Source organism: Solenopsis invicta, chromosome 7 (genome assembly GCF_016802725.1).
Source record: "Solenopsis invicta isolate M01_SB chromosome 7, UNIL_Sinv_3.0, whole genome shotgun sequence".
NCBI classification, from domain to species: domain Eukaryota; kingdom Metazoa; phylum Arthropoda; class Insecta; order Hymenoptera; family Formicidae; genus Solenopsis; species Solenopsis invicta.
Genome location: NC_052670.1, coordinates 2,292,004 through 2,316,073, shown reverse-complemented (window position 1 = coordinate 2,316,073; position 24,070 = coordinate 2,292,004). Strand labels below are relative to the sequence as shown.

At 40.0% G+C, this 24,070-nt stretch overlaps 1 protein-coding gene across 6 annotated transcripts in view; it reads left to right on the top strand.

Annotated features, from left to right (window-relative positions):
• LOC105199953 overlaps nt 1–22,685 on the top strand; it is an 81,509-nt gene extending 58,824 nt beyond the window's left edge. For all 6 annotated transcript variants that reach the window (XM_039452118.1, XM_026130329.2, XM_026130328.2 and 3 more), the window contains 10 exons: nt 6,851–8,543; nt 10,925–11,098; nt 15,884–16,106; nt 16,513–16,748; nt 17,207–17,537; nt 17,679–17,887; nt 18,394–18,593; nt 18,682–18,854; nt 18,948–19,112; nt 19,222–22,685. In XM_039452118.1, the coding sequence (XP_039308052.1) occupies nt 6,851–8,543; nt 10,925–11,098; nt 15,884–16,106; nt 16,513–16,748; nt 17,207–17,537; nt 17,679–17,887; nt 18,394–18,593; nt 18,682–18,854; nt 18,948–19,112; nt 19,222–19,712 (3,895 nt within the window). In that variant the 3' untranslated portion in view covers nt 19,713–22,685. The remainder of the gene's footprint in view (nt 1–6,850; nt 8,544–10,924; nt 11,099–15,883; nt 16,107–16,512; nt 16,749–17,206; nt 17,538–17,678; nt 17,888–18,393; nt 18,594–18,681; nt 18,855–18,947; nt 19,113–19,221) is intronic.
• The last annotated feature ends 1,385 nt before the right edge of the window (nt 22,686–24,070 follow it).

Here is a 24,070-nt window from a genome sequence, read left to right as displayed (position 1 = left end):
ATAGGTACAAAGCCTCGTTTAAGTGGGCGCTTCAGAGATCCCGCATTTCATTTTTCGGGTTGGTTAAAATCAGAAAATATCGTCCTTTAAATCGCCGTTTTAAAATCCCTATTTATTATGACAGCTTTATTCGTATCCACAAGCATAATGTAATGCTGCGCGAGTGATGATTAATTAACTCAATCTTTTCTTAGAAACGGATGACGGTGCACCAGATTCTAGAGCTCAAGATTCATCGCGTCATGTGTATAACTCAATCTCTTTCCTCTTATCTTTATCTACTCAACCTTCCTTTACTTCCTTTATTCAAGCTTTAACACGAAAGACACGTAAAGCACTCGAGAAATGAAATTTCGATCGCGTGTAAAATGCAATGGCACCCAATAAAATTCGAAATGAACGTACGTATAATGCGTAGACGTGTACAAAATGGAATATTTGTGGCAAGTTTTATGGAATCACGCTAGGAGAATATCAGTGCCCGACTCTGGGAACATCAAACGCGAATTCTCACGTGGAATTCGAAACAAGGGGAGATCACGTGTTTCCGTTCCTGACTGCAGCCCTGCTTACCTGCCCGCCTCCACAGGTATCGTTAAGCCAGGGACGGATTCACTGCACATTACAATGAATACAAGGGTCTGCACGAAGTAACGCAACGTATATCTTTACTAACTGTTTACGAAGTTACCTTTCCCATTTTTGTTACATATAAATTATGTTTAGGTAAAAAAACAAAACTAGGACGCGTACAAGTAGAAGACTATTTCTATTACTAATTAAGACATTCCTACGCGAAAAGAACAATTTTTTTGCTGAAGAATCTAAAAATTTAGCTAGATACAAATCTATTTTGAAAATATAATTTTATTGAACTATTAAAATAATTATGTAGAATCCTGTCAAACAGAATGAGCAATATTGCAAAAAGTTTTAATATTCAGATTGAGGGCCCTCTACAATTATTTTGGTGGACCAGCAAAATTATTTTTACAGATCCGGCTAAATTTGTATACGCTTCAGCACAAAACCATTTTTTTTCATTAAAGAATAGAATGGTTCTTCGATTAAATATCGAATTCTCTTCGGCACAACGCGGTGTAAAAAAATAAAAATATAAATAACGGATTTAACTGCGCACATAAGTTGGAATAAAAAACCAGTTTAATTTACTTCGCGCGCGGTAGCTTAAAGCTTTACTAGCTTTAATCTGGCTGTTAACTGCAAGCCGTAATCGAATAGTGCATCCGTGAAACGAGCTTGATTCTTTTTATATAGAAATTTATACAAGAGATTTACATCTCTTACATTTTTTTTTATTTACACTTACACTTTTTACACAAATGCACTCAAAGAATAGTTATATTTAAGTTTATAAAATCATTTTGTTAACTCTGTTTTTTTTTAAGTTGAAGTAAAAATAAAAATTTATTTGATTTCAAGAAATGACATTATTGGTTTTTTTTAAGTAAATAAATTATTTAATTTAAACAAATATTTTTTAATTTAAAGAAAGTATTGACAAAAATATAAAAAATAATTTAGTTGTTTTAAAAATATAGTTTTTTCATTTAAATAAAGACTTGCGTTACACAATTAAACTATTTTATTAATTCTAATAAAAGGGACAACCAAAAAATTTCTTTAAATTAAAGAAACTTTTCTTTAAGCGTGTCGCTATAATGCACACAATTTCTTTGACTTAAACAAAATTTTTTTTACTCGAAGACATTTTTCTCTGTATTTGTGAACACAAAACGTAATTAGAGTGAAAGAATCATTCTTTTTAGTTTTTGTATTTGTCACATATACACTGAAAAAACGATTTGAAATACAGATATAAAAATAATTATGTTGAATAATTAAAATACCAAATTTGGTAATATTACAATTACCAAATCCTTTTTTTCAATGGAACACACACATAATTATTTTAATGATCCAACGTAATTATTTTCATACTTATCTGTATTTTAACAAAATCGCTCTTTCAATGTATCTTGAGGTACACATAAGAGGTACATGTTTTAAAGAGATGCGCCAGTGTTTTTCCAACGTCGAGACTATCCCGTCCTCTCGTGCAAAACTTTTGTGCGAAAATGTAAAGTGCTCCCAAGGAATTTAAGTCACGCAAGGCGCATTCATAACGTATTCATCTCTGTGTAACTCGCATTACATAATCGACCGCGGATTTCGCACGCGATTACGCGAATAATTGTTCGGGCCTTGAGCACGCCCCGATCTCTTTTCGTTAAACATGGGTAGTTACGCGCGCCGTAATTTAGCAACTTGATTTCCGCACCGCCGCGGTAAACGGCGACGGCGCCGCGTCGCCCGACGAGAGGCTGTAATTATCGATAAGCGTCGTTAGAAAAATAAATTGGATCTCTAGTGAGCGTGGAAATCAATATTTCTAGCTTTTCGCGACCTTAAGGGCCGCGACGTTTAATTATCGGCTTCCTCGTCGCGTTTCCACTACGTGGAATCGTCAACTCGGAACGCAAAGTTACGAATTCCTGATATCGATTGCCATTCATTGCATGCACGCGCGAGCAATCGCTGCCCATCCAAATTCCGACGAATCACGATAATACAATCGATGACACACTGTTCTCTTTATCCCTCTCGTACGCCCATTATTACGTAACTCGCACATTTGCCCGAACTTGAATGATCTACGCCGCCTAAGAGGTTTCGCTCAGGAAACTATAGCGACGCGTCGCGACGTGAGAGGTGAGAGGACTATGGCACGATAAAAAAGAAAATGCAGACATGAATGGAGAAATTAATTGAGAAAGCAGGAGTGACCTTTCGCGGGAGTCACGATTTGTATAAGGACGCGGCGCACACCGATACCATCGTCGTCGTCGTCGTCGTCGTTATTAGACTTGCATTCCTTTCGCGAGTCTCCGTTTCGTCAGGACACGCGATACTTTCACTCGTACATACGTTTTGCGCGCCGCGAATTTTTTGGCCGCGATTACTGTAAATTAACAGCTGCATCGTGTCATAGGCGCGACGAGACCCCCTCCCCCCTCCCCTCTCTGCCTCGTGGGAAGCGAACGTATTCTCGATTTTAATTTTCTGCATTACTTTACATAAGATAAGACGAAAGGCGAAAGAAAGTTCTCTCGAGCGAGATTTCTGTCGTATTTCGCGCAGGCTAAAGGACATCTTATTATGGAATATTGTATAAATAATTAAGCGGATCTGATATCTAATTCGGTAAACTTGGGAGATACGCGAGAAAAGAAAAGAAAAGAAAAACTTTAATTAAATCTCCTTGGTGAGAACTCTCTCCCCGTTTGGGAGGGACGGCGGAAGAGGGTACGTCACACATTTTATAAAGATTTAATTACGGGCCATATTATTATTTTCGATTGCATCATGTAGATATTATCGGTATAATGCTGCACTATAGCTTTTATGAGTCAATTTAGCTTTTAGTTAACTCACGGATGAAAGCCCGCGTCAGATTAGTATCGTTATCATCAATTTACCTTATAGCCGATCATCTCAAATTGCTATAAATGCAGTACAACATTTCCATCGCTTTTGATCGCCTCTCGTTCGATTCGCGTCACGCGCATTGCGCGAAACTGCGCCGCGGCAGCGATCTTTATCTGCAGTTGTCTGCAGCTGTGAATAGAGCAGAAAATACCATTTTTCCCAAGCGGATTATCGATCCGAACGGAAGAATGCACTTGGGTTGAATTAAAGGACACTCACAACTCTCAGAAAGTTTTCTCGCATGGTCTCTACGTGGCCTCGGCTCGAGAACTGGCCTGACCCTCCTGTGTCCGTTTTCTTGGAAACGCATTCTTATACCGGGCCTGCCCTTTAAGAGAGGCTATCCCCCAGACAGGTTGAGTCAGCTTTAGATGCAGTCTCGCAGATGGTGATCACGCTGACCTGCTCACGTTTTCCCATTACGGGCTCCACGTGGAACAGATGCACGCGGCGCGAATCACGCTCGCACATTAACGATCGATTAACTATTGGAAAGTATTTACGAGTTCGCGAATTTACGTTTCTTACGTGATGAAGGGCGGCGTGTTTCCTGGCGAAATTCGCTCGGTCGTCGCAGAAATTAGGTCTCGTGCTCCGCCTTATTTAATTTCTCGCTGTAATTGCGTTATGAAACGGGAAGGGCGGAAGAGATGCGGAAGAGAAGAAACAGCTTCTTAAAATGAAAAAATAAAAATAAAAAAAACAAAATATTCAGCGATCAAAATTAAAATTTTTTCCATAAACTTTGAAGCATGCTGTGAAGAGGCGATTTAGAGACATACGTTTGTCAGAGTGCAACTTTCATGCGGACGTCATAAAACCTGTACAAGTGTTCCCCATCTTTTGTCATTATATTTGATAAAAGATGTAATTTAAAATTATCAATTGTTGCGTCTGCGATGTTTACAATTTTTTTTTATTGCATCAAACGGGAAACATGAATCCGTATAAAATAGGAAATATTTATTAGACGTAATTAGACGCGGCGCGTTGCACTATTTATATCTAGATCGCGAAAATTCTAAAGATCTCATTAATAAGATGCCATTGAAAACGCAGGCCGTCTCATTTTATACTCAAGCGTATATTCAATCGTGGTACGGTATTTCCTATCGCCTTTGTTCGCGATTTCCATTGTCTCCCTCTTTATCGTCCGCTGTACGGACCTACGAACCTTCTATGCGTATTTGCGTAAGGATCAAACAAGTGTAATGGCGTTTTTGTGTTGAATATTCTACGTCCTACAATGTAATCAGATCTACGAAAAGGTCTGTTGGTCCTATACAGATCGGTATTCCATAAATCTAATTTCCGATATCTTGCACTGGAATGCAGGGACGCACTTGCGCAAATTATTGCACTGGACGTTTAATAGTGCCGTCAGGTTAGAAAAAAAATGCAGATTTTTTGATGAATTTGGATTTGACGTAGAAAGCTTTCGATGGGCCCATCATCCCTCTTCGCAACATTTTAATATTCAACATCAAATATTGTTGTAGAGCAATACATATATAGGATCATGGCACATGAATATTTATTAAAAAAAAAAAAAATAATAATGCATGACTAGATAGCTGTTTTTTCATTGCAGATATACATTTTTTTATCTGTGCACCGGTATATTCAATTCATCTATTTATTGGTCAAAAATGCGAACTGACATTTTATTTATTTTACACAAGTAAAAATTGCGAGTAAATACATCAAGAAGAGTTTCAAATATATTTCTGATTTTTAGGTACATTTAAATTTAATTAAATTATTAACGAGCCCTTAATCAATCAATAAATTTTATTTAATTGACTGATAATGCAGTGCAAACAGTTTAGCAAAATTTAAATACGTTTTAATATATTTATCATTCAAACTTGTAATGTAGCTACTTTGTAGGATAAATTGGAATTTTTTAAATATGACGATCTTTCGCGAATCCTATCTAATTCAATTGTAGTTCGCATAAAAAATTTTAGCCGTTAATCAATACGAAAGAAATTACGATTTAACATTCTGCACATTTATCAAGGATCTTTATGCGGTTCCCTGTCTCTTAAGCTACTTTAGTCAGAACAACTTTGTAACGAAAAATAACTGCCGCGAACTCTTTCTCGAACATGATAAAACGGCGACTGACAAGCCGTAATACATATATTTTGGATTTATCGAAAGTTTTCTTTCCGATCTGTTGCCGTGTGCATGTCCCGGGAACTTTTCGCACGACCGAACGACCAGGAGATTCTACATTCGTTTGAGACATCATGTAACATGCACTATCGAGAGTCATGTGATATATAACGGCTGAATTTATTTCCACGTGAGCACCGTCACAGCACGTTCTGCGAAATCTGAAAATATGGAAGGAAGGAATATTCTAGAGAAAGAAAGGAAAAAAGAGAGGAAGAGAAGAGGGATCGCTGAGATAAATGGCACTTTTCCTCTCCGTGAAAGATAGATTGGACATTCTTTTTTTACGACTTTTCTAATTTTTCGCAAGTTTATCTCAATGGCCGGGGCATTCGAGAAAATGTTGACATTAACGTAGTGTGATTGCTATTTACTTCACCGAGGAGAAATATTGAATAATTATTATTATATTTTATTTATTTATCATTATATTACTTCGTTCACTTCACCGTTAACACTGTCTCATTTTTATTTATCTATAGTAAACAGTTAGCTGGACAATGGTTATCACAATGGGATTAAGTACTTTCTCATGTTGTACGTTTCCCATGTACGTACTTTATTTTATTGAGAGCATGACCTCCCTTTTAATGATACGTTGTCAAATGTACCTCAAGTCGATATTGAGTTAGTTTACGACTTAAAGATATCTAATTATCTGCAAATGCATAATATCTCGACGTACTATTTTATGTTTGTAACAGCCGGCAATTTATCTCACCCAAGTTGCGTGTAAGAAACATAGCAATAACTAGTTATCCTTCACTTAGTTTTCGTCCGATAAAAAGAGTTACAGTTACTCGTCTATTGATTATTCTATCGAACTTCAATTTCGTTAAAGGTAAAGTTCCTACTTATTAGAAGTTGCACTTTTAATTATCTAATAGAGCTCTTAATTAAACTTACGAAAGTAAATTTGTATAAAGCTTCAAAGATATTTATTATCCCATCTATTTTAAAATAATCTATATTTGCTCGACATATTTAAGTAGCGACTTTTATTGAGCATCGATTGCTAATTATTTAACCTGACATATACTTTTGCGTAGATTCTACGCAGAATATACCATTGAGAAATCTGAGAAGTACTCGATCGAAGGATAGGATACGTCAATAATCTATAGTGACGTTAACATGGGATCTTCTCTTTTGTTTGTAGGTCCCGAAGGCGTAGCGGTAGTGGCGTGACGGACATACACTCTCAGCAGCAGCAATTGCAGTTGCAAGAGAACAACAACAGTAGCTCGCGCGACGCGAAGAAGCCGCAGGAGGGACTGGGGCCCGATGAGATGTGGGCCCCTGGCGCCCTGGGCCATCATCGGGAGCTACCTGTTGATGTGCCCGACACCCTTCTACAGAAGGCCTATCCCAACAAGGTAAAAAACTGCTCTTCCGATTATAGGAACGGGCTACAGCATCGTCCCCGTAGTGCTAGCGACCTCGACCTCTCCCTAAACCTTAAAAACGAGACCCTTAAGACGCGCACCATCGCGGACGGACGTGTTAAACTCGTGTCGAACGATCGCGCGTACGACATCACCGACTCGGCGGCCAGGACGATCAATGTCCACAACGGTCTTCAACCGTCCATGTTGAAGATCGAGCTAAATATCGAGGACGAGGAGGAGAAAGTGAAAGCCACTAAGAAGAACCTGGGACTCGACAAATATCGCGATAGCCCTATCGCGACCGATTCCCCGATTACGGACATAAAGAGTACCTTTAAAGCTTTCGAGGTATATGCGAACGAAGACACGAGCGGGCAGAAAGAGTCGAGCGTCGATATCGAGGACGATTACCCGTTTGCCAAGGAGGATTATCCCACCATGCTCAAGACGTGCAGCGATGATTCCGCAAGCCCGAGAAGCTCGTCGGGTAGGTCGGACAGCACCGCACCTCTCGACACCAGTTTGATGCTCAGGCACAGCAAAAATCACAAGGACTCCCCGACTTACGACGTCCGGAGGATAGACCTCGGTTCTCCGTGTAGATCGATGGTGCCTGACATCAAGGTAGCCCCGCTTTTCGGCCGTACCCGAGAGGCGACTTCCTTCGACAATCCAGCTTATGGACTAACGGACTTGCAGGATCTTCAGGGACTACTGCGATCCGACGAAATGTCGGACTTGACCAGACTGATAGACGAACAATCTCCGATCCCGAGGACTCCGCAGGATCAAGATAAAGTATCGCCTGTTCGCGGAGTGAAAGACCAGCCGACGGAACCCTCCCAGACCGAGCCAGCGAGTAAGTCTGGCAAGAGTCCGGCGAAACGTCGCCCAAATGACGAGCGGGCTAAACTGAAGGCGAAAACCCGTAGCCTCGATATCGAGGAACTGATTCGGTCCGGCTCGACCGACGACCTCCTCGAGTTGAGCAACCTCTCCTCCTCGTCCTCCCCGTCGCGGCAGCGGCCAAAGAAGAAGCGGTACCAGATCTCCAGTGGCTATTCCACGCTGAGGAGCGAGGCCTCTGGCGATCTCGAGCATAACGCCGAACGCAGCTTCCTCGTGGTGGGCAGAAAGCCTTACCGCGAAATGGCCGTCGATTGTCCACCGGATTTCGTGCCGGTCACCAAGTGCCACCCGATATATCCGCCGCCGAATAAAACTCCCGGCAACAGCAAACACAACACCCTCGAACCGAAGCGCGATCGCGCGAGTGTCGCTAACGAGGGGAGTTCGTGCGCTGCGACAACGACGATGACCATGACGACTACGACGACCACGCTCGTAGCCTCCCCTCGCCTCTCCCCGAATGATAATAGCTTCACGACGCTGTCTAGTGCCGACGATAGTGCTAAAGAGACCGTGGTCGTGCGCTCGGTAGACCATAAGCACAGCTTGAAGAAGGTAAGGTCTAGAGTCAAGAGCTTGATTATCGACAGCTTACACTCTATCCTACACCACGAGCATGGCGATTCGCTTGGCACTTACAGCACGCAATGCCCTAACGCACTGACGCAGCCTCATTTTAACGATCCTGTTTTGCGATCGTTCGTCATGAACACTTCCAACGAGTTCCCGCAAATAAGGAGCTCGTTTAACGAACAAGATAGAAAGAATCCTTGTAACGAGGACATTTCTCTGCCTCGAAGACATTCGTTATCCACCGTTTTACGAGAGAAATTTCTTACAAAATCGCATAACTCCTTCCTCGGGAAAGTTGATACTAATAAAATCTCTTCCCCTTTCACAAGAGCAATTAGCAATTCTATACGCTCAAATGTCCTTTCCGCTTTCGATGACAAAATCGTGAGCTCTTCTCGAGAAGAACTCCTCGTCGTCGAAAATGAAACCGAGGAAGTTATCTCTGATTATCCGAACGAGATTAGCATGTTGTCCGAGGAAGATGTCTCGTTTATCAAAGTTGCAAACAATATCCATGCCCAATCGTCTTTCGTCCAAGAGACGAATCAGAATTCTCGAAATTCCTTGTGCGAGCTCTCCTCGACGAAGCATCCCATTATACCTCGTCTATTCGACAACGCGCGTTATTCTAATAACGTTTATCCACATGAAAAGCGACGTGATCATCTCGACGATTCGCCGAGTATGCAAAATCAGGAAAATTCGAGGCTGTCTTTCGAATACGAATGTTTCAAATTGTTGGACGCTCCATCCGTGTTACTCAACAATGGCGTGAAATTTCACGTTAGTTGGAGAAGCATGTCCGACCTTCCGAATTTAATGGTTGATCGACAGCCGACGATCACAAGGAGATCCTTTTCGCTCTTTGACTTCGTTTCACTGGGAATCACCAAGTCCCCATGTCCCGCCTTCGAGCGGGATAAAGTTGACTGCTCGGTAGTTTTACACGATGGGCTTTCTGACAAACGTACGAAGCAGAGCGCACCGAAACCACCGATGCACACTTTGAGGAACCATTTGCTCAAGTCGCACGTCGACGCTCTTGAACAGCAGGTAAACCACACAATGGACTTCGCCATGAGTTTAGAAACTTTTGCTCGTCAAATAATTCGAACGGCGTCCTTGCACTTTGGAAATTTGCACATCTTGCAAAGTAACTTCGCGGTTGTTTGCCTCTTACTTGATTAAATTCATCATCGTTCTAGTCCTCGATGCTGAGGGTCGCGATCTTGTCTATGAAAAAGATAGCTCACCGTACAGCAGTGGTTTTCCCTTGCACGGCAGCATTGTGTTCGTGGAAACTGTTACAGCCACGCTCACAATTTTTCACTACTTTCAGATTCGCTGCTATCCAAGAGCGCATTATTAATTAAACATTTTTTAAATAAGCTGAAGCAAGTATAATGAGATGAGAATCAAACTAACTTCCATGAATCGACCAACTACTTTTATACGGAATTAGACGTTGCTTCATTCGATTAAATTAGCTTGAGGAAAGACGCCAATTTGTATAAAATCTTTTAAGACGCAGATTCATATAATGTTTTTAAATATTTGTGTAATATCCTTTATCTTGATAAGTCCTATTACGTCATTATTGCAAAGATCAAATGTGCAAAGACCGCCGTTGAATTGAAGACGCAAAATGAGGAGCATGCGTAGAGGAATGTGAGATATCTAACGTGAGATCGTCAACAGCATGGTAATGTAGCCACGAATTACGCAACAAAGCTTGCGAAGTAAAATGCCCGTCGATTTAATGATATTCAGAAACATGTAATCGTAAATTACATAGCTTAATTAACATATCTCGAAATAGCATGCGAGGAAAATGAATTTACAGTCAGAAAAATAACTTGTAAATAACACAATCTCTTGCCATCTTTAATAAAAAAAAGGGTTGATACAAGTTCGACGATATTCTATTAAATAAATACCTAGAAGTATATGATCATCTTTGGTACAACGCGTCAATGATGAATCACAGAGTCATTCAAGAGTCGGCACTTTACTTCTATTTCATAATCTTGCTTTCGACATGTCTCCATTCAGTGCATGTGTATATATATACATCTTTCTTTCTCTCTCTCTCTCTCTCCTACATTTTCATTCTGTCGCTTAGCTATCGCTTATCAGCTTCTCTGTTTTCTTCTCTTCCCTTTCGCCCTTCCGCGTGCCGCGTGCAAAAGCGCGGTTCTACGAAGCATCTCCGACTGAAGTATTCCAATAGTTTGTCTGGAAGTAACGTTAAAAGAGAGAGGAATGCGAAACGAAAAGAGTTGGGAAGATTTTGGCAAAGTAGTTTTGCGCGGCGTCAGGCACGTGGGACCATTAATACGAGCTGTTTCGGAATGGATTTTTAGGCCGGTCTCAACGGAGTCAAGCCTGCCATCCCGCCTCGCGATCAGAAGAGAGCACCCGCCAGACCGCCGAAAGACACTCTGCGCCTCTCCACGCAGAACAATAATGTCGAGACGAGCGATAACGCCAACGCGGAGCCGACGCAACAGCAGCTTCACTCTATCAGGAAATATCAGGTAAGAGAGAGACGAGGATGTATCGGCACACTCTCGCACTCGCGTTGTATCGAGTCACGTAAGCACGCATGATAAGCATTCGAGAAGCGCGGACATCGTCAATCCTGCGTCGAATTTCGGAGGACGTGACGGAACGTAAGTATCGGGGGTAAGGAAATAATAATAAAAGAAAAAAAAGAAACAAGCTGGATGTACACCTAACACACATTCGAAATGTTATTGTTAAACTCGAAGTCACGTGCGTTAAGAGAACCAGCTCGACGTAATCAATTCGCGACAATACGCAAATTGTCTAAAACTGGTAAGTGTTAAATGAGACGTTTTGCTTTCTTTCTTTTTTTTTGTTATTAATGTTGAAGCAGCATTTTTGTCAAGGGGACCAAATTCGATGTACCCGATTTCACTGTATATTTTATGTCCGCCACCCATAGTAATTGTCATCACGAGGTGCATCGGTTTTGCTTGATGTAATAAACATTCTCGTAAAAAAGGAAGCTTTGCGCGAGACACGATATTTGCATATTGAAGAAGGGTTGACCGTGTAATATCGCCGGCCTGGCTCGTAAACTGGCGCGAGGCCTCCGCCCGGTGTTTCGTCACAACGATAAAACGCTGCGCTTCTTGCTTTCGTCGAAATTTACGATTTTGCCCCGTGATCGGATTAAGTTGTTAATGGGCGCGTTTCGGGGCTCGGGAAAAGCGGGGATTTTGCGGGAAGCTTTTAACCCGTGAGAATAGCGCGCAATCGTGTGGATAAGCAGCAGCAGATCGCGTTACATAACGACGCGAAGGCAGTAAATGACAGATCGTTATTTAAGAGGACGTGTAACTCGCCGCTACTCACATGACCATTTGCGCAGGAAATTGCAAGCCGATGACAATAGTTATTATCGAGGCACCATTCGTCGCGCGACGTAGCCGCGCACAGTTTCCGAATTCCCCGCACTCGAAGTTCAATTGACAAATGAGTTGCGATGCGACCTTGGACGAGCGGAAATTAATTAGGCGCATTAGCGGGACGCGCGTTAACGAGCGTCCGAAAATCATTAAACGAACGTCGATCATTGAGGACAATTTTTTATTCCGTGCGTGGCATTGAAACAACTGCCCTATAAGCACAAATATTTCTAGAATATCATATGGATATTATTAAACATTAAAATAATATTACTACGAATATTCTGAGAATATTATTTAATATTTTTTCAATATCATGAAAATATTCTGTTAATGTTACACGTCTCCATTATATAATATTCTTGATGTATTACTTTAATATTTGTGAAATATTATAAAAATATTCATACAATTTTAAAATTTGAAAGAATAAACATTTTTTAAAATATATTATAAAATTATTAATAATAAATGATACGTTTATACTCTTTTTTTTTGCATAAACTTTGTTTCATTTTAATAAAAAAACATATTGTACTTACATTAATATTTCAGGAATTATTATTTAATATTATGTTATATTAATCAGAATATTTTTTTTTACTTAATATTAAATAAAATTACGCACTTGAATGGTGTTTGTCCATTAACTGTAGAGTGCTACTCATATTTTTCTGATGTTAATACTCTCTCGATGAAAATTTACTTACGGAAAGAACAGTTTTACTGAAGTAATTAAAATTTTAGCTGTATACAGATCTGAAAATAATATCGGTGAACCATCAAAATAATTATAAAGGACGTTCAAGCACGATGAGCGATTCTACAAAAAGTTTCGACATTCTGACAACTTGAGCCTCTTGCGTAATTATTTTGATGTCGTAACAAAATTATTTTCACAGATCTGTATCTAGCTAAATTTTTAGATACTCTAGCAAGACCGTTCTTTCCGTGTCTAATTAAGAACTTTTTTACATTTTTAAGATTTTTCTTGGACTTTTTTTATAGATGGCAAGATATTAAAATGACTGAACTATCATTTTAATGCAAAACAGTCTATTAATGTAAAGAAATTTTATTAAATATTATTTTAAACTATCAAAATTTTAACAATAGGAACTGTATCAAACTTGAATTAGCACTTGGATAAAAGTTTATCCTCCCAATGGCACTCTAGGGTTAATAAAAGTTGCAAATCAGCTGAGGGTATATAGACAGAAAAATCTCCTTTTCGAGACTAACGTACGCGGCCGTGAAGCTCCAGTCGACGTCCGTGCTCGAATAATTTTTCGCTCCTGTTGAACTTCGTTTCATTGAACTGTTAAAAATTGAGAGGACTCGTCGTGGAAAATTGTGGGATGAGACCTGGATATGCTCGTGGATCGGAGCGCGGCGCGCTTGAAATTCATACAATCTCGGTATCTGTAAGTGTGAGAAATGCCAGAACCCCTTACGTGACTGGCGTCGTCGGGGCCGCGCGAGTGTGTTTATCTTATGGAATCCTCACACCACGCTCTTACCTGCCTTAAGTCAAGTGCAGTCTGGAATGTAAAGAACCCCCGCAATAGTCTAAGATTACATGCCTGAAGTGTAGCGTTACGAAGTTTTCGATAGATGTAGACGTAGGGTGACTCGCAGGCCTGCTGCATTCAGCGGTGATCTCTGTTTCGTTTTTTTTTTCTTCCTTTTTTCTTTTGTATGGTTCCCTGACCTCAGTTTCTTGATCTGCCTCAAGCAGACGGGGCAACCCATTTCAGACTTTCAATTCGGCTCGCTGCTCTAATATCTCGAGATACGCCGCGCACAGCAGCAGGTGTCCCAAATTCAACACATCTTTCTTTACTTTCCCGTTTTTATGAGACTTATTAGCTGCAACGTATCGACCGAATATCCGATCTGCTTTACATTTCTTTTCAATTTACATTTCGATATCCCGATTACCGCACGCTGTTGTTTGAGAATTCTTAATAATTGCGAATAAATAAAACATCACAGCGTTTCCTCCCTCTCAATTCAATTTTATTTATTATTCTACCTACGAAGTTCCATAAATTAGTTCTTATCAAGATGAAATCACGTGTTGGAACAGATTGTACCAGATATATCGCGTCGCTCAGAGACCGTCCAGAGACTTATATAAACGACTGAAAACACTGGAATTTTCCCGGAATTCATTTTATTGTTATAATCATTTTTTTTTTAACGTCAAAACACACATGACGCTTCTAAGATACTCCGCGTTAGCCATTGGCGTTGTCTAAGCGCATTGTACGGGAGGATAAGCTCAGGTTCCACAGGAAACCCTACGTCCACTACCACGGTAAACGGGGCTTCACTAAGATATTTCTATTTTCGTACCTAGCATCGCGCAACGAAACGCGGTGCTCGTTATATAAATGAAAATTAAAAGTCGTATACTTTGTTGCAAACTGCCGCAGCGCATTACGGATAAACATTCTTTATCGCGCGAATGCCACACACATCGCAATTTCACGGTAAAACGCAAACGGCTGATTAACAACGGTTTTATCAGCTGACACGGTGGGCGTAGATCACGAATCACGGAATAACACGGCCGATAGCATGACAAATTCATGTAACTTGATCGCAAGTAAACGTTACTGATTCACCAAGAGGATAAAAATACGTTACAAATCAGACTTTGCTAATAAATACATGTATCACTGCACACATATCGAAAAGAAAAAAACGTTTGTAATAAAATGCAGATTTTTCATTTGCTACGTAAATATTCAGTTACAAATTCTTGTTGATTCGAGAACTATTTGCAGTTAGAAAGATCTCTCAGTCAAAAGTTATTTTATTACGGCATGAAGAGATTGCTTGAAATTAATTGAAATTTTCTGTTTTATTTAATTCGTTTGTTTGATTAATATTCATGTAACATAATTGTATAATTCCTAAAATTAACAAATTATGACGGAAGCTCTCGTGCGCGATTTTATAAAATTATTAAGTCGAGAGACTCGTGCGGAGATTTTCTCACCGGGAAATTTTCTCACCGAGACAGATTTTGCTTAAAACAATTTCGTAACGTGACTTATATAAAGCAAACATTTAAATACACGATATAAAATGTATGATACGTTTATTGTTGTGCACTGCCAGATTTAGTTGACGCTAGAAAGTAAAAACTCTTCTTTTCGAATATAAGCTGCCTCGAAATAATTGATGAGCGAGTATATATTCGCAAAGAGGTTCAATTGATCGTTCAAGAACTTATTTTGCACGTGCCGCAACCGCATTGAGTGACCTATAAATTTTTTAACGAACCGTATGCATTTACGACACTTGTTACATACAGTTGCATATACAGCAATTACTATTTCACAATCTCTCGTATAATCAGTCTCCGGCATAACTTGTCGTTATTATTGTTGTAATAACTGTGAATAAGGTAAGATTTCTTTAGGACATCGTATCCTGTTTTGGATGGAAGTATTATTTTTTTTTTTTTAAATAAATTTTATATTTAATATCTATTTTTTATATTGTATACCGTAGGCTAGATAAATTGCGTAGATTACAGAAGAAAAAGCACGATAAGTTTAATCCGATAAAACTTTTTCCCGAAGCTCTTCTCTTGTATTTTTTTTTTGTTTTTTAAAGACTTCTTTAATTATTTACGTTCAATCGCGTCTATAATAAAATACATTTAAGTAGAGATGTATAACCTTCCGAAAAATATGTGAAATATTTTGTGAAGAAACGTGTCGTGCATTTAAATAGCCAGATGGAATTTCGATATCTTGAACGGTCCCCAGAATAAACGGAACTAGTTCTATTTTGCCGCGTGAGATTTGAATTTCTACTTTTAGATCTTGTAAAAGGAAAATGGATAGCTCACCAGTTATGTCGCACTTGCAGGAACAGCTACGAAAACGAAAGGATGAGGAGGAGAGGCAGGAAATGCTCAGCCGTTCTCTCCGTGGCTCTAAAAAGCTCCAAGCTTTGGAGAGCCACGCGACGAGCCTCAGTGGCCAGGAAAATCTTGCTTACGCACAGGACGAGGTGACCACCGGTGTTAGTCGAGTCACGCACGCCACTCCTAATGCAGTCCAAGAAGTGGAGGAGCCCCCCAGGCCGCTCAGTAAGCAATTTTGCTTTTTTAAATACATTCTCGCAGATCTCTCTGAACCAAAAAAGGAAAACGTGAATAAACTCGGTTGGGAAAAAACTTTAATATCGCGCAGCGATATTATTTTATTTTTAATATAAGTTTTTTCAATTTCGTATTACGTTTTCTTGTCTCGAGGGAATTTTTAGTATCTATACCGGGTCTCGTTTGCGCTAAATGACTTGCGTCTAATTTCAGAAACTTACACAAACGCGAAAGCAATATTTAAAGAATTCTGAAAGTTGCTGAAAATTGAATGCTAATATAGTTCCTCGCCCTTCCTTTACAACCTACTATAGCGTAGCGTAAATAAACAGCGGGTGCTGCGGCACGGGATTCCGCAAGGAAGTTTCTAACAAGTATACCTTTCATATTTCAGCGTACGGCGAGGTCGTTGCTACGCTGGAGAGGCTGCAGCTCCAACTACGGAATATTTCAGGTGCTCTCGGTATTTCGGGTCCAGGTGTCGAAGCCGAGCTTGAGGCGGTCCGGACACTTTTGGTGCAGAATCGATTTGCGTCCGCCTTGGCGACTCGACACACTTTAAAAAATCGCCTAAGGGCGAGCAAAATTTTCAAACATCATGCCGATGATGCGTCAAGTTTAGCGCGAGATGTACGTGACATTGATAAATTTATAACATAATGAAAGAGAGGGTGCGCAACATTATTCATTCACGCATAGTTGTTGTTTCAAGTTCTAGAACTTTTTGTTTATTAATTTAAAAGATTCTTTCTAGTCGTGAAGCTACATGATGTGTGACATTGCGTGCGCGTAATTTAATTGAGATCATGAAAAAAGAGCTTATCAATTTATCTTCAAATATTTTTGCAATAATATTTTTTGGCGATTTTGTCGACATTTTAATGCAATGTTTAATTAAATTACAGACACCTCATTCCAACAAATTTCAACAAGCGCAGCGTGAATGACTTAGAAATTATACCTATTTTTTTTAATCATACGTTGTTCGATATATCTCGTAAAGAGAGAAGGTCCATGTGTATTAAATGCATTGTTATTATTTACTTGAATTTATATTGTATTTCTAATGTCCTGGCGTGATGTTCCAGTGTGTGGATATCCTTGAAAAATGGCAATCGTCCTCGACCGCAACAGGTGTCGGCGGAGCAGAAACAATAGCCGCCGTGGAGGAGTTAACGAGTATTTTAACAAGTTACGACATGGAAGCTCTGCTTCTGGCGCACGACTCTATCGTTTCATACGTGGAAGGGTTACAAAGGAAGCAGAGCCCGTCGTCCTCGCCACCCAGCGGCCCGCCCAGTCCGACGTCTAGTTGGAAAGATTCCCGAGTAGTCGACAACATTAAAATCATCCGAATTGAGAAAACTAACGAACCTCTGGGTGCCACCGTCAGAAATGAAGGGGATGCAGTGATTATAGGTAATTATACATTGTTACATTGCAACTGCCGTCTCTTTCATCTCTGCTAAAAGTATACGAGCGGCTTGTTGCATATATTATCGTGTGATCTTATCATTCAATGCCGAGAAGCGCAATATTAAAATTAATTTGTCTTACAAGGGCGTGTCGTTCGCGGTGGTGCGGCGGATAAGTCGGGACTCTTGCACGAAGGTGACGAGGTCCTCGAGGTGAACGGAGTGGAGATGCGCGGTAAGACCGTCAACGAGGTCTGCGATATTCTCGCCGGCATGCAGGGTAGTCTCACGTTCTTGGTGCTTCCGGCTCCGTCAAGTCCCAGAAATAATTTAAGAAGAGAAGAAACGACACAGGTATGTCACATACGGCACGTATCCTGATATATTTAGCACAGCCTCGTATTAGAAATGTGAACTATCTTATCCGTGGATCTCGAAAGTGGAACAACCAATATTGCGGTGGTGGCGTTGGAGGGTGAAAGGGCAAATGTCAGAAGACATTTGTCCTTCAAGATACAACTGGCATTGGTCGTTTTACATTTGAATATCTTTTTACGATTTCGCTAACTGTAGTTCAGGAAAATCAATATCATTTAAGTCACTCTGTTGTCCGCTTAATTAAAGTTGGCTCGGTGCACCTGCATTGACTATGCTAATGCACGTGAGCGTATAAAAGTGAATGTCAAGCGTATGACATTTGTTCTTTTACCTTAACGACGCGATATTGATACTTGCGAGTTGCACGGAATTATCTATAGAGCGATGCTAATAGGAAACAGGTGTTCCGGCATTATTGCATAGATATAACGCGGGTATAACGTGACATTTGTAACCATAAAGCTTTTATCGTTCGTATCTAGATACACATACGAGCGCATTTCGATTACGATCCCGAGGAAGACCCGTACATACCGTGCAGAGAGTTGGGCGTGAGTTTTCAAAAAGGCGATGTACTCCACGTAATTTCCCAAGAGGATCCTAACTGGTGGCAAGCATATCGAGAAGGCGAAGAGGACCAGACACTGGCTGGTCTCATACCGAGCAGAGCGTTTCAACATCAGTGAGTTAACTATAATCGAGGAATATTAACATCTATATCTCACCATATTTCGATTATTCATTATTACGTTCTTATTTTATCCGTGAAGGCGAGAGTCCATGAAGCAGACGATAGCTGGTGACAAGTCGACGGTGAGAGGTTCGAAGAAATCCAGTACGCTACTGTGCGCCAGAAAAAATCCAAAGAAGAAAAAACGAAACAAGTTCGGCGCGAACTTTAATGACGATGGGTATCCACTTTACGCGACAACTGCCATAGATGGTATATAAATCCCTAACTCTGACTGACTTAATTTCAATTAGAGGAGTATTCTCTAATGTAAAAACTATTCTTGAACGCAACGTTTTCTCGCAGATTACGACAGTGAGGAAGTGCTGACGTACGAGGAGGTCGCCTTATACTATCCTCGTGCGAATCACAAGAGGCCAATTGTACTCATCGGACCACCTAACATCGGACGACACGAACTCAGGCAGAGATTGATGCAAGACAGCGAACGTTTTGCCGCAGCGATTCCTCGTAAGTGTCACTCTTCATTTGTCTATTTTGTATATTTATTATTTTATAATTTTTAATAAAAATGAAAGAACTTGATCTAAACGCGTAAACGCCATTTCTCGATTTTCAGATACAAGTCGTCCGAAGAAAGACTCCGAGGTCGATGGACAGGACTACCATTTTATTTCTCGTGCTCAGTTCGAGTCCGATATTCTTTGTCGGAAATTTGTCGAGCACGGCGAGTACGAGAAAGCGTACTACGGCACGTCCGTGGAGGCCATCAGGACAGTGGTTAATTCCGGGAAAATCTGTGTCTTAAACTTGCATCCCCAGAGTCTCAAGATCCTGCGAAATTCGGATCTGAAGCCATATGTTGTGTTTATCGCGCCACCGAGCCTCGAGAAGCTGAGGCAGAAGAGGATCAAGAACAACGAGAGCTTCAAGGAAGAAGAATTGAAAGATATAATCGAGAAAGCTCGTGAGATGGAAGATAAGTATGGCCATCTGTTTGACATGCTTATCCTCAACAATGATACGGATCGGGCGTATAATCAGCTTCTCACGGAGATCAATTCACTCGAGAGGGAACCTCAGTGGGTGCCTGCGTCTTGGGTTCAGTAACTTAAGCGGTCTTAATCGCCGCGCTTAAGACGAGCATTTCTATACGTGTCTCGGTGGTCTGAGGACGGCGATCGGAGGCCAGTATCGGTATCTGTTTGCAAGACAAGTACTTTCACGCAATTTTCCAAGCAAGTCTCATAGAGAAATTCGGAGAAATGGTTCTTCTACAGGTGCCTGTTACATAGTTTTATGTTTCTTACGCAAATCTTAAATCTTCCCCGGTTATACTGTATTGCAAGTACTACTCGCCTGACAGAGTCTTCCGCGTGTGTGTTGTCGTACTTTGGTGCCATGAATATGACGGAGAATCATCGGAAGCGATCTTCAAAGGGGAAAAAAAAAAGAAGAGAGATAGAATATTCTGCAAGAATATTCTCATACCTCTACGACGGACTATTCCTCGACGTAGATTCTTGCGTTTGATATAGAAGACAAAGAAAAGAATATGGTGCTTATGTATCACCGTGATGAGGCGAACGTTGCTTCGAGGCTCGGTTGCATCAACGATGTTTCGAATTTGAGTGAATATATAATCAAATCGCGGACGATAATCGGCCGAAAAATTTACATTTAAGTTACACTTAAATTTCAAACGGAGTTGCTGCAGTTTAGCCTACTTCTGACGTCCCGAAGTAATCCCTGACTGAAATACGTTCGTACGTCAAGAGTTTCCGAGGTATTTACGGTTATATTCTCATGACTGACAAGCGGTTAACACTATTATATAGATGCGCGAGTATACAAAAAAACAAGTATCATCTCGGTGCGCCAAAGCACATCTGCCGAGCGTTTTGCTCTTTCTACATATTAGCCCGTTCTACGTGAGGAAATGTACCTGACCTGATGTCTCCCAAAGGTGAAAAATTTCTAATTCGGGGAACTCGTGAAAATACCGTGTAATTTTCTATGATCCGTGCATATGCGTTTTGATAAATTTTGATAAGTGAAGAAGCTTCGATCCAGATTTTTTAAAACACTCCCATTCAGCGTAGCACACATGCGGATATATTAACACGAATTGCATTGCGAAATCTGCGTAATGCAATTGATTCCCTTTACGTTATCGCGAATCGGTCATGCCTCACGCGACACGTGTATAGAACTTTCGCACACGATCATAGAGAGTCGCACGTTTTTTTCACGTGAGATTCGGTTAGAAATTTTTGGCAGTCCTGCTATTCTAACCGAGCGAAAGCTGTTATTATAAAGGAAGGAAAAAAAAAGGAATTCCAAAACGACGATCCCACAAGCATAACGATACACAGTGTATTTCTTCGAACGTAAGAGGAAAACGATCTGCGATCTCGAAGAAGGCGAAACTCGCTAAACGTTTTACCGTTCGCCCTAGAAACAATTTCGTGTTTGTTTAGAAAGCAGAAACTCGTGTTTCGAACCCGTAGATTCGTTAAACGCAATAGACTTAGGCTCGACTGTGGTTCGGTATACAAGCTTTTGAAAATTTCGCATAAAACGATTGTTTCTCCTGAGTGTTTTTTTACAGGGAACGATTATTACGCGACGCGATCGAATAAGGTAAAAGGTGTTTATCTGTGTCATTGTATCGCTACGAAATAGGGATCGATGCGAAATAGAAAAGAAAAAAATGTGTAGTAGAGCGAGAAAGAGAGAGAAAGAGCGACAGAAAGAGAGATAGAGACCATTGTGGTTTTTCATTGGAAATTATTCGGTAAATGCAAGTGCGCGGTGTGTATCTTACAGGTATTCTTGCGTTAGCAATAATTGTGTATTGTCGGAAGGTAAATTTTCTGTGTTTTCTTTTCTTTTCCTCGATGACTCTAAGAGTTCCGGTAAACTCGGCAAAGATGTGTCGTCAGTTCGTATAGAGATTGTGGGCTACTGTGTCGTGATTAGATCAACCGTAATGTTAGTCGATCCAGAGAGAAAAAAAAAGATAGATACACTAAATTCAATGTGAAACAATTGTAAAAGTGAACGCGCGACGTAGAGAGATGTGTCTTCGGTGAAAAAAAAAAATCGTTATCTCCATTTTTAGCTATTTAAAATCGATCTTCTAAGAGCCAATCAATGCATGACGGTTCAATATCGTGCCAAGTATCAGACCGCATGTTAAAGGACGCAAGAAACTGAGATGTGCCAAATAATCCTGGATTATTTCCAGACGAATCCACAAGTTTTAAAATGCGCTCAAGAGGCACCTTAGAATTTGTCATTATATTGATTATGTAAATAATTGTGCACTTGTGTATAGAGAGAAAGAGAGAGAGAGAGAGAGAGAGAGAGAGAGAGAGAGAGGGCGAGAAAGAACGAGGGGAAGAATTGAGAAGGGGAAGGTTAGTTATTCGAATTCATCATTATTATTTTTTTTTCTAATTATTATTACCCGAATTATTATTATCATCGTTATTGCATGTGCTGTTTTGTCGAGTGATCATGGCAGACAGTTGTTAACGTATGATCCCCCGCGTAACAATGAACGACACGAATCCGCAATCGCGTGTCATCTTGAATCAACCCGGATATGCATATTTGTATCAAATCAAGCGAATCAAAGTTTTCGACGTCATTGTTCCTCACTTGGCAAACCTGTACTAATTACGTCATAATTATGATCATTATATTGCATGATTCTGATTACCGTCATGATTATGTAAACAACAACGGTGAAAGTATGTACATTATTATTCTTATAATTATTGTTATTATTATTATTATTCATATTATTATTAATTATATTAATTCCACGTGTAAAATAAACGTACAATTTCAAAGAGGAGAAATATATGTATGAAGAAGAAATATATACAAATGTATATACATCGTATATACATGTCCACGTGTATTGCGAGAGCCACACAAGATTACCAAACCTCGAATATATGTCCTGAAGGAGAATCTTGGTTGTAGATAATATATTGTTTCCATTGTTAACATTACCATCTCTATTCATGTTAATCTCTTTTGTTCGTAAAAAAAAAGATATTTGACCATCGATGACAAGGTATTCTCTCGTAATACTTTCGTACCAAGCCTAACATTCCCGTCTTTAATTTAACATGATTTTTTTCCGTGATTAAAATAATTAGATCTTATTTATGAAAAAAAGGATAATGTATCAGTATTACATTTGTAATTTTACTCGATCTGGAAGTTGTCGCAACGTTTTAATGTAAGATGTCGTTACTTTACATTTTGTAATATTTACGCGAAACACGCTATTTTGCCAATGAGAGTTGCATCTGCACCATAAGAAAAAAAATTGTTAATTTGACGAAATTGTTTGTTGATTTGATTATAAATTTTTTAACTTGATTAAATTTCTACAATTAAATTATTTATATATTTAGTTAAATTAAATTTCTTCAAGCGTTTATATGTTTAAATACACTGAAAGAAAAATTAAAATACTTGGTTCGATACATTCAACTAAATATTGAGCTGGTTTAGTTAATTCTCGATCAAAAAATTTTAATGGTTGAGTTGACATAAATGAATTACATTTTTTTTGTACAACTAAATAATTGTTGAATTAATCCAATATTTAATTGAAAATATCGGACTAAATATCTTCGTTTTACAATAAATTTTTTTCTGAATATAAATACTTGAATTGTAAAAATATAATCAAGTTAAAAGATTTGGTCAACAATTTTTTTGGCTCAGTGTGTCGGCGGTGTTGTTGACGTCACGGTGGGCGGAGGGTGATTTTCCGTTATCGATATCTTCCGTTATCATATTCTCTAAATCTCGTGGAGTTGAATGAAAAAAAATCACTCGAAAATTGCGCAAGATCATTTTTCATTTCTTTAAAGTAACGTTCGAGAATTACAGAATATAAGAATGTTTTCGATCCATTTGACGAGTCGTATATCATATATGCAACATTTATTATTAGACCGCCCCAAGAGATTCGCGCAATCCATGCTGTAAGAACTAGAATACCGGCAAGCTAATTATACATTAATCAATATGGACCCTAAATTCGCGTGAAATCAGCGAACAGAGGTAGAGACCTTTGCGATTTAGTTAACCCTTTGGAGAGAATAATTCATAGATGATTCTCCGGTACGATTCTCGGTAGCACTCTACGGGGGTCCTAGGTACCGCGGCATCCGCCGATTGTCACCCCTCACCCTCCCGAAAGGGGTTGTCGCCTTCATCATGCTGTCGGCGCAATTCCTCCCGCACCGGCAGCAGAATGCGGACTATCCTTCGGGCCGCCGTCGTCGCTGCCGTCGCCGGGGGCGGTGGGTGGTGTGGCCGCGCGCATGTTTCTTCTCCGATGGAAACGGATCGATGCTGAAAATAGCTCGGCCCGCAGGAGAGTAGAGGTGAGTCGCCTTCGCTTTCGGCAGGGCCTTCGCGTCTCTCTCGACGCC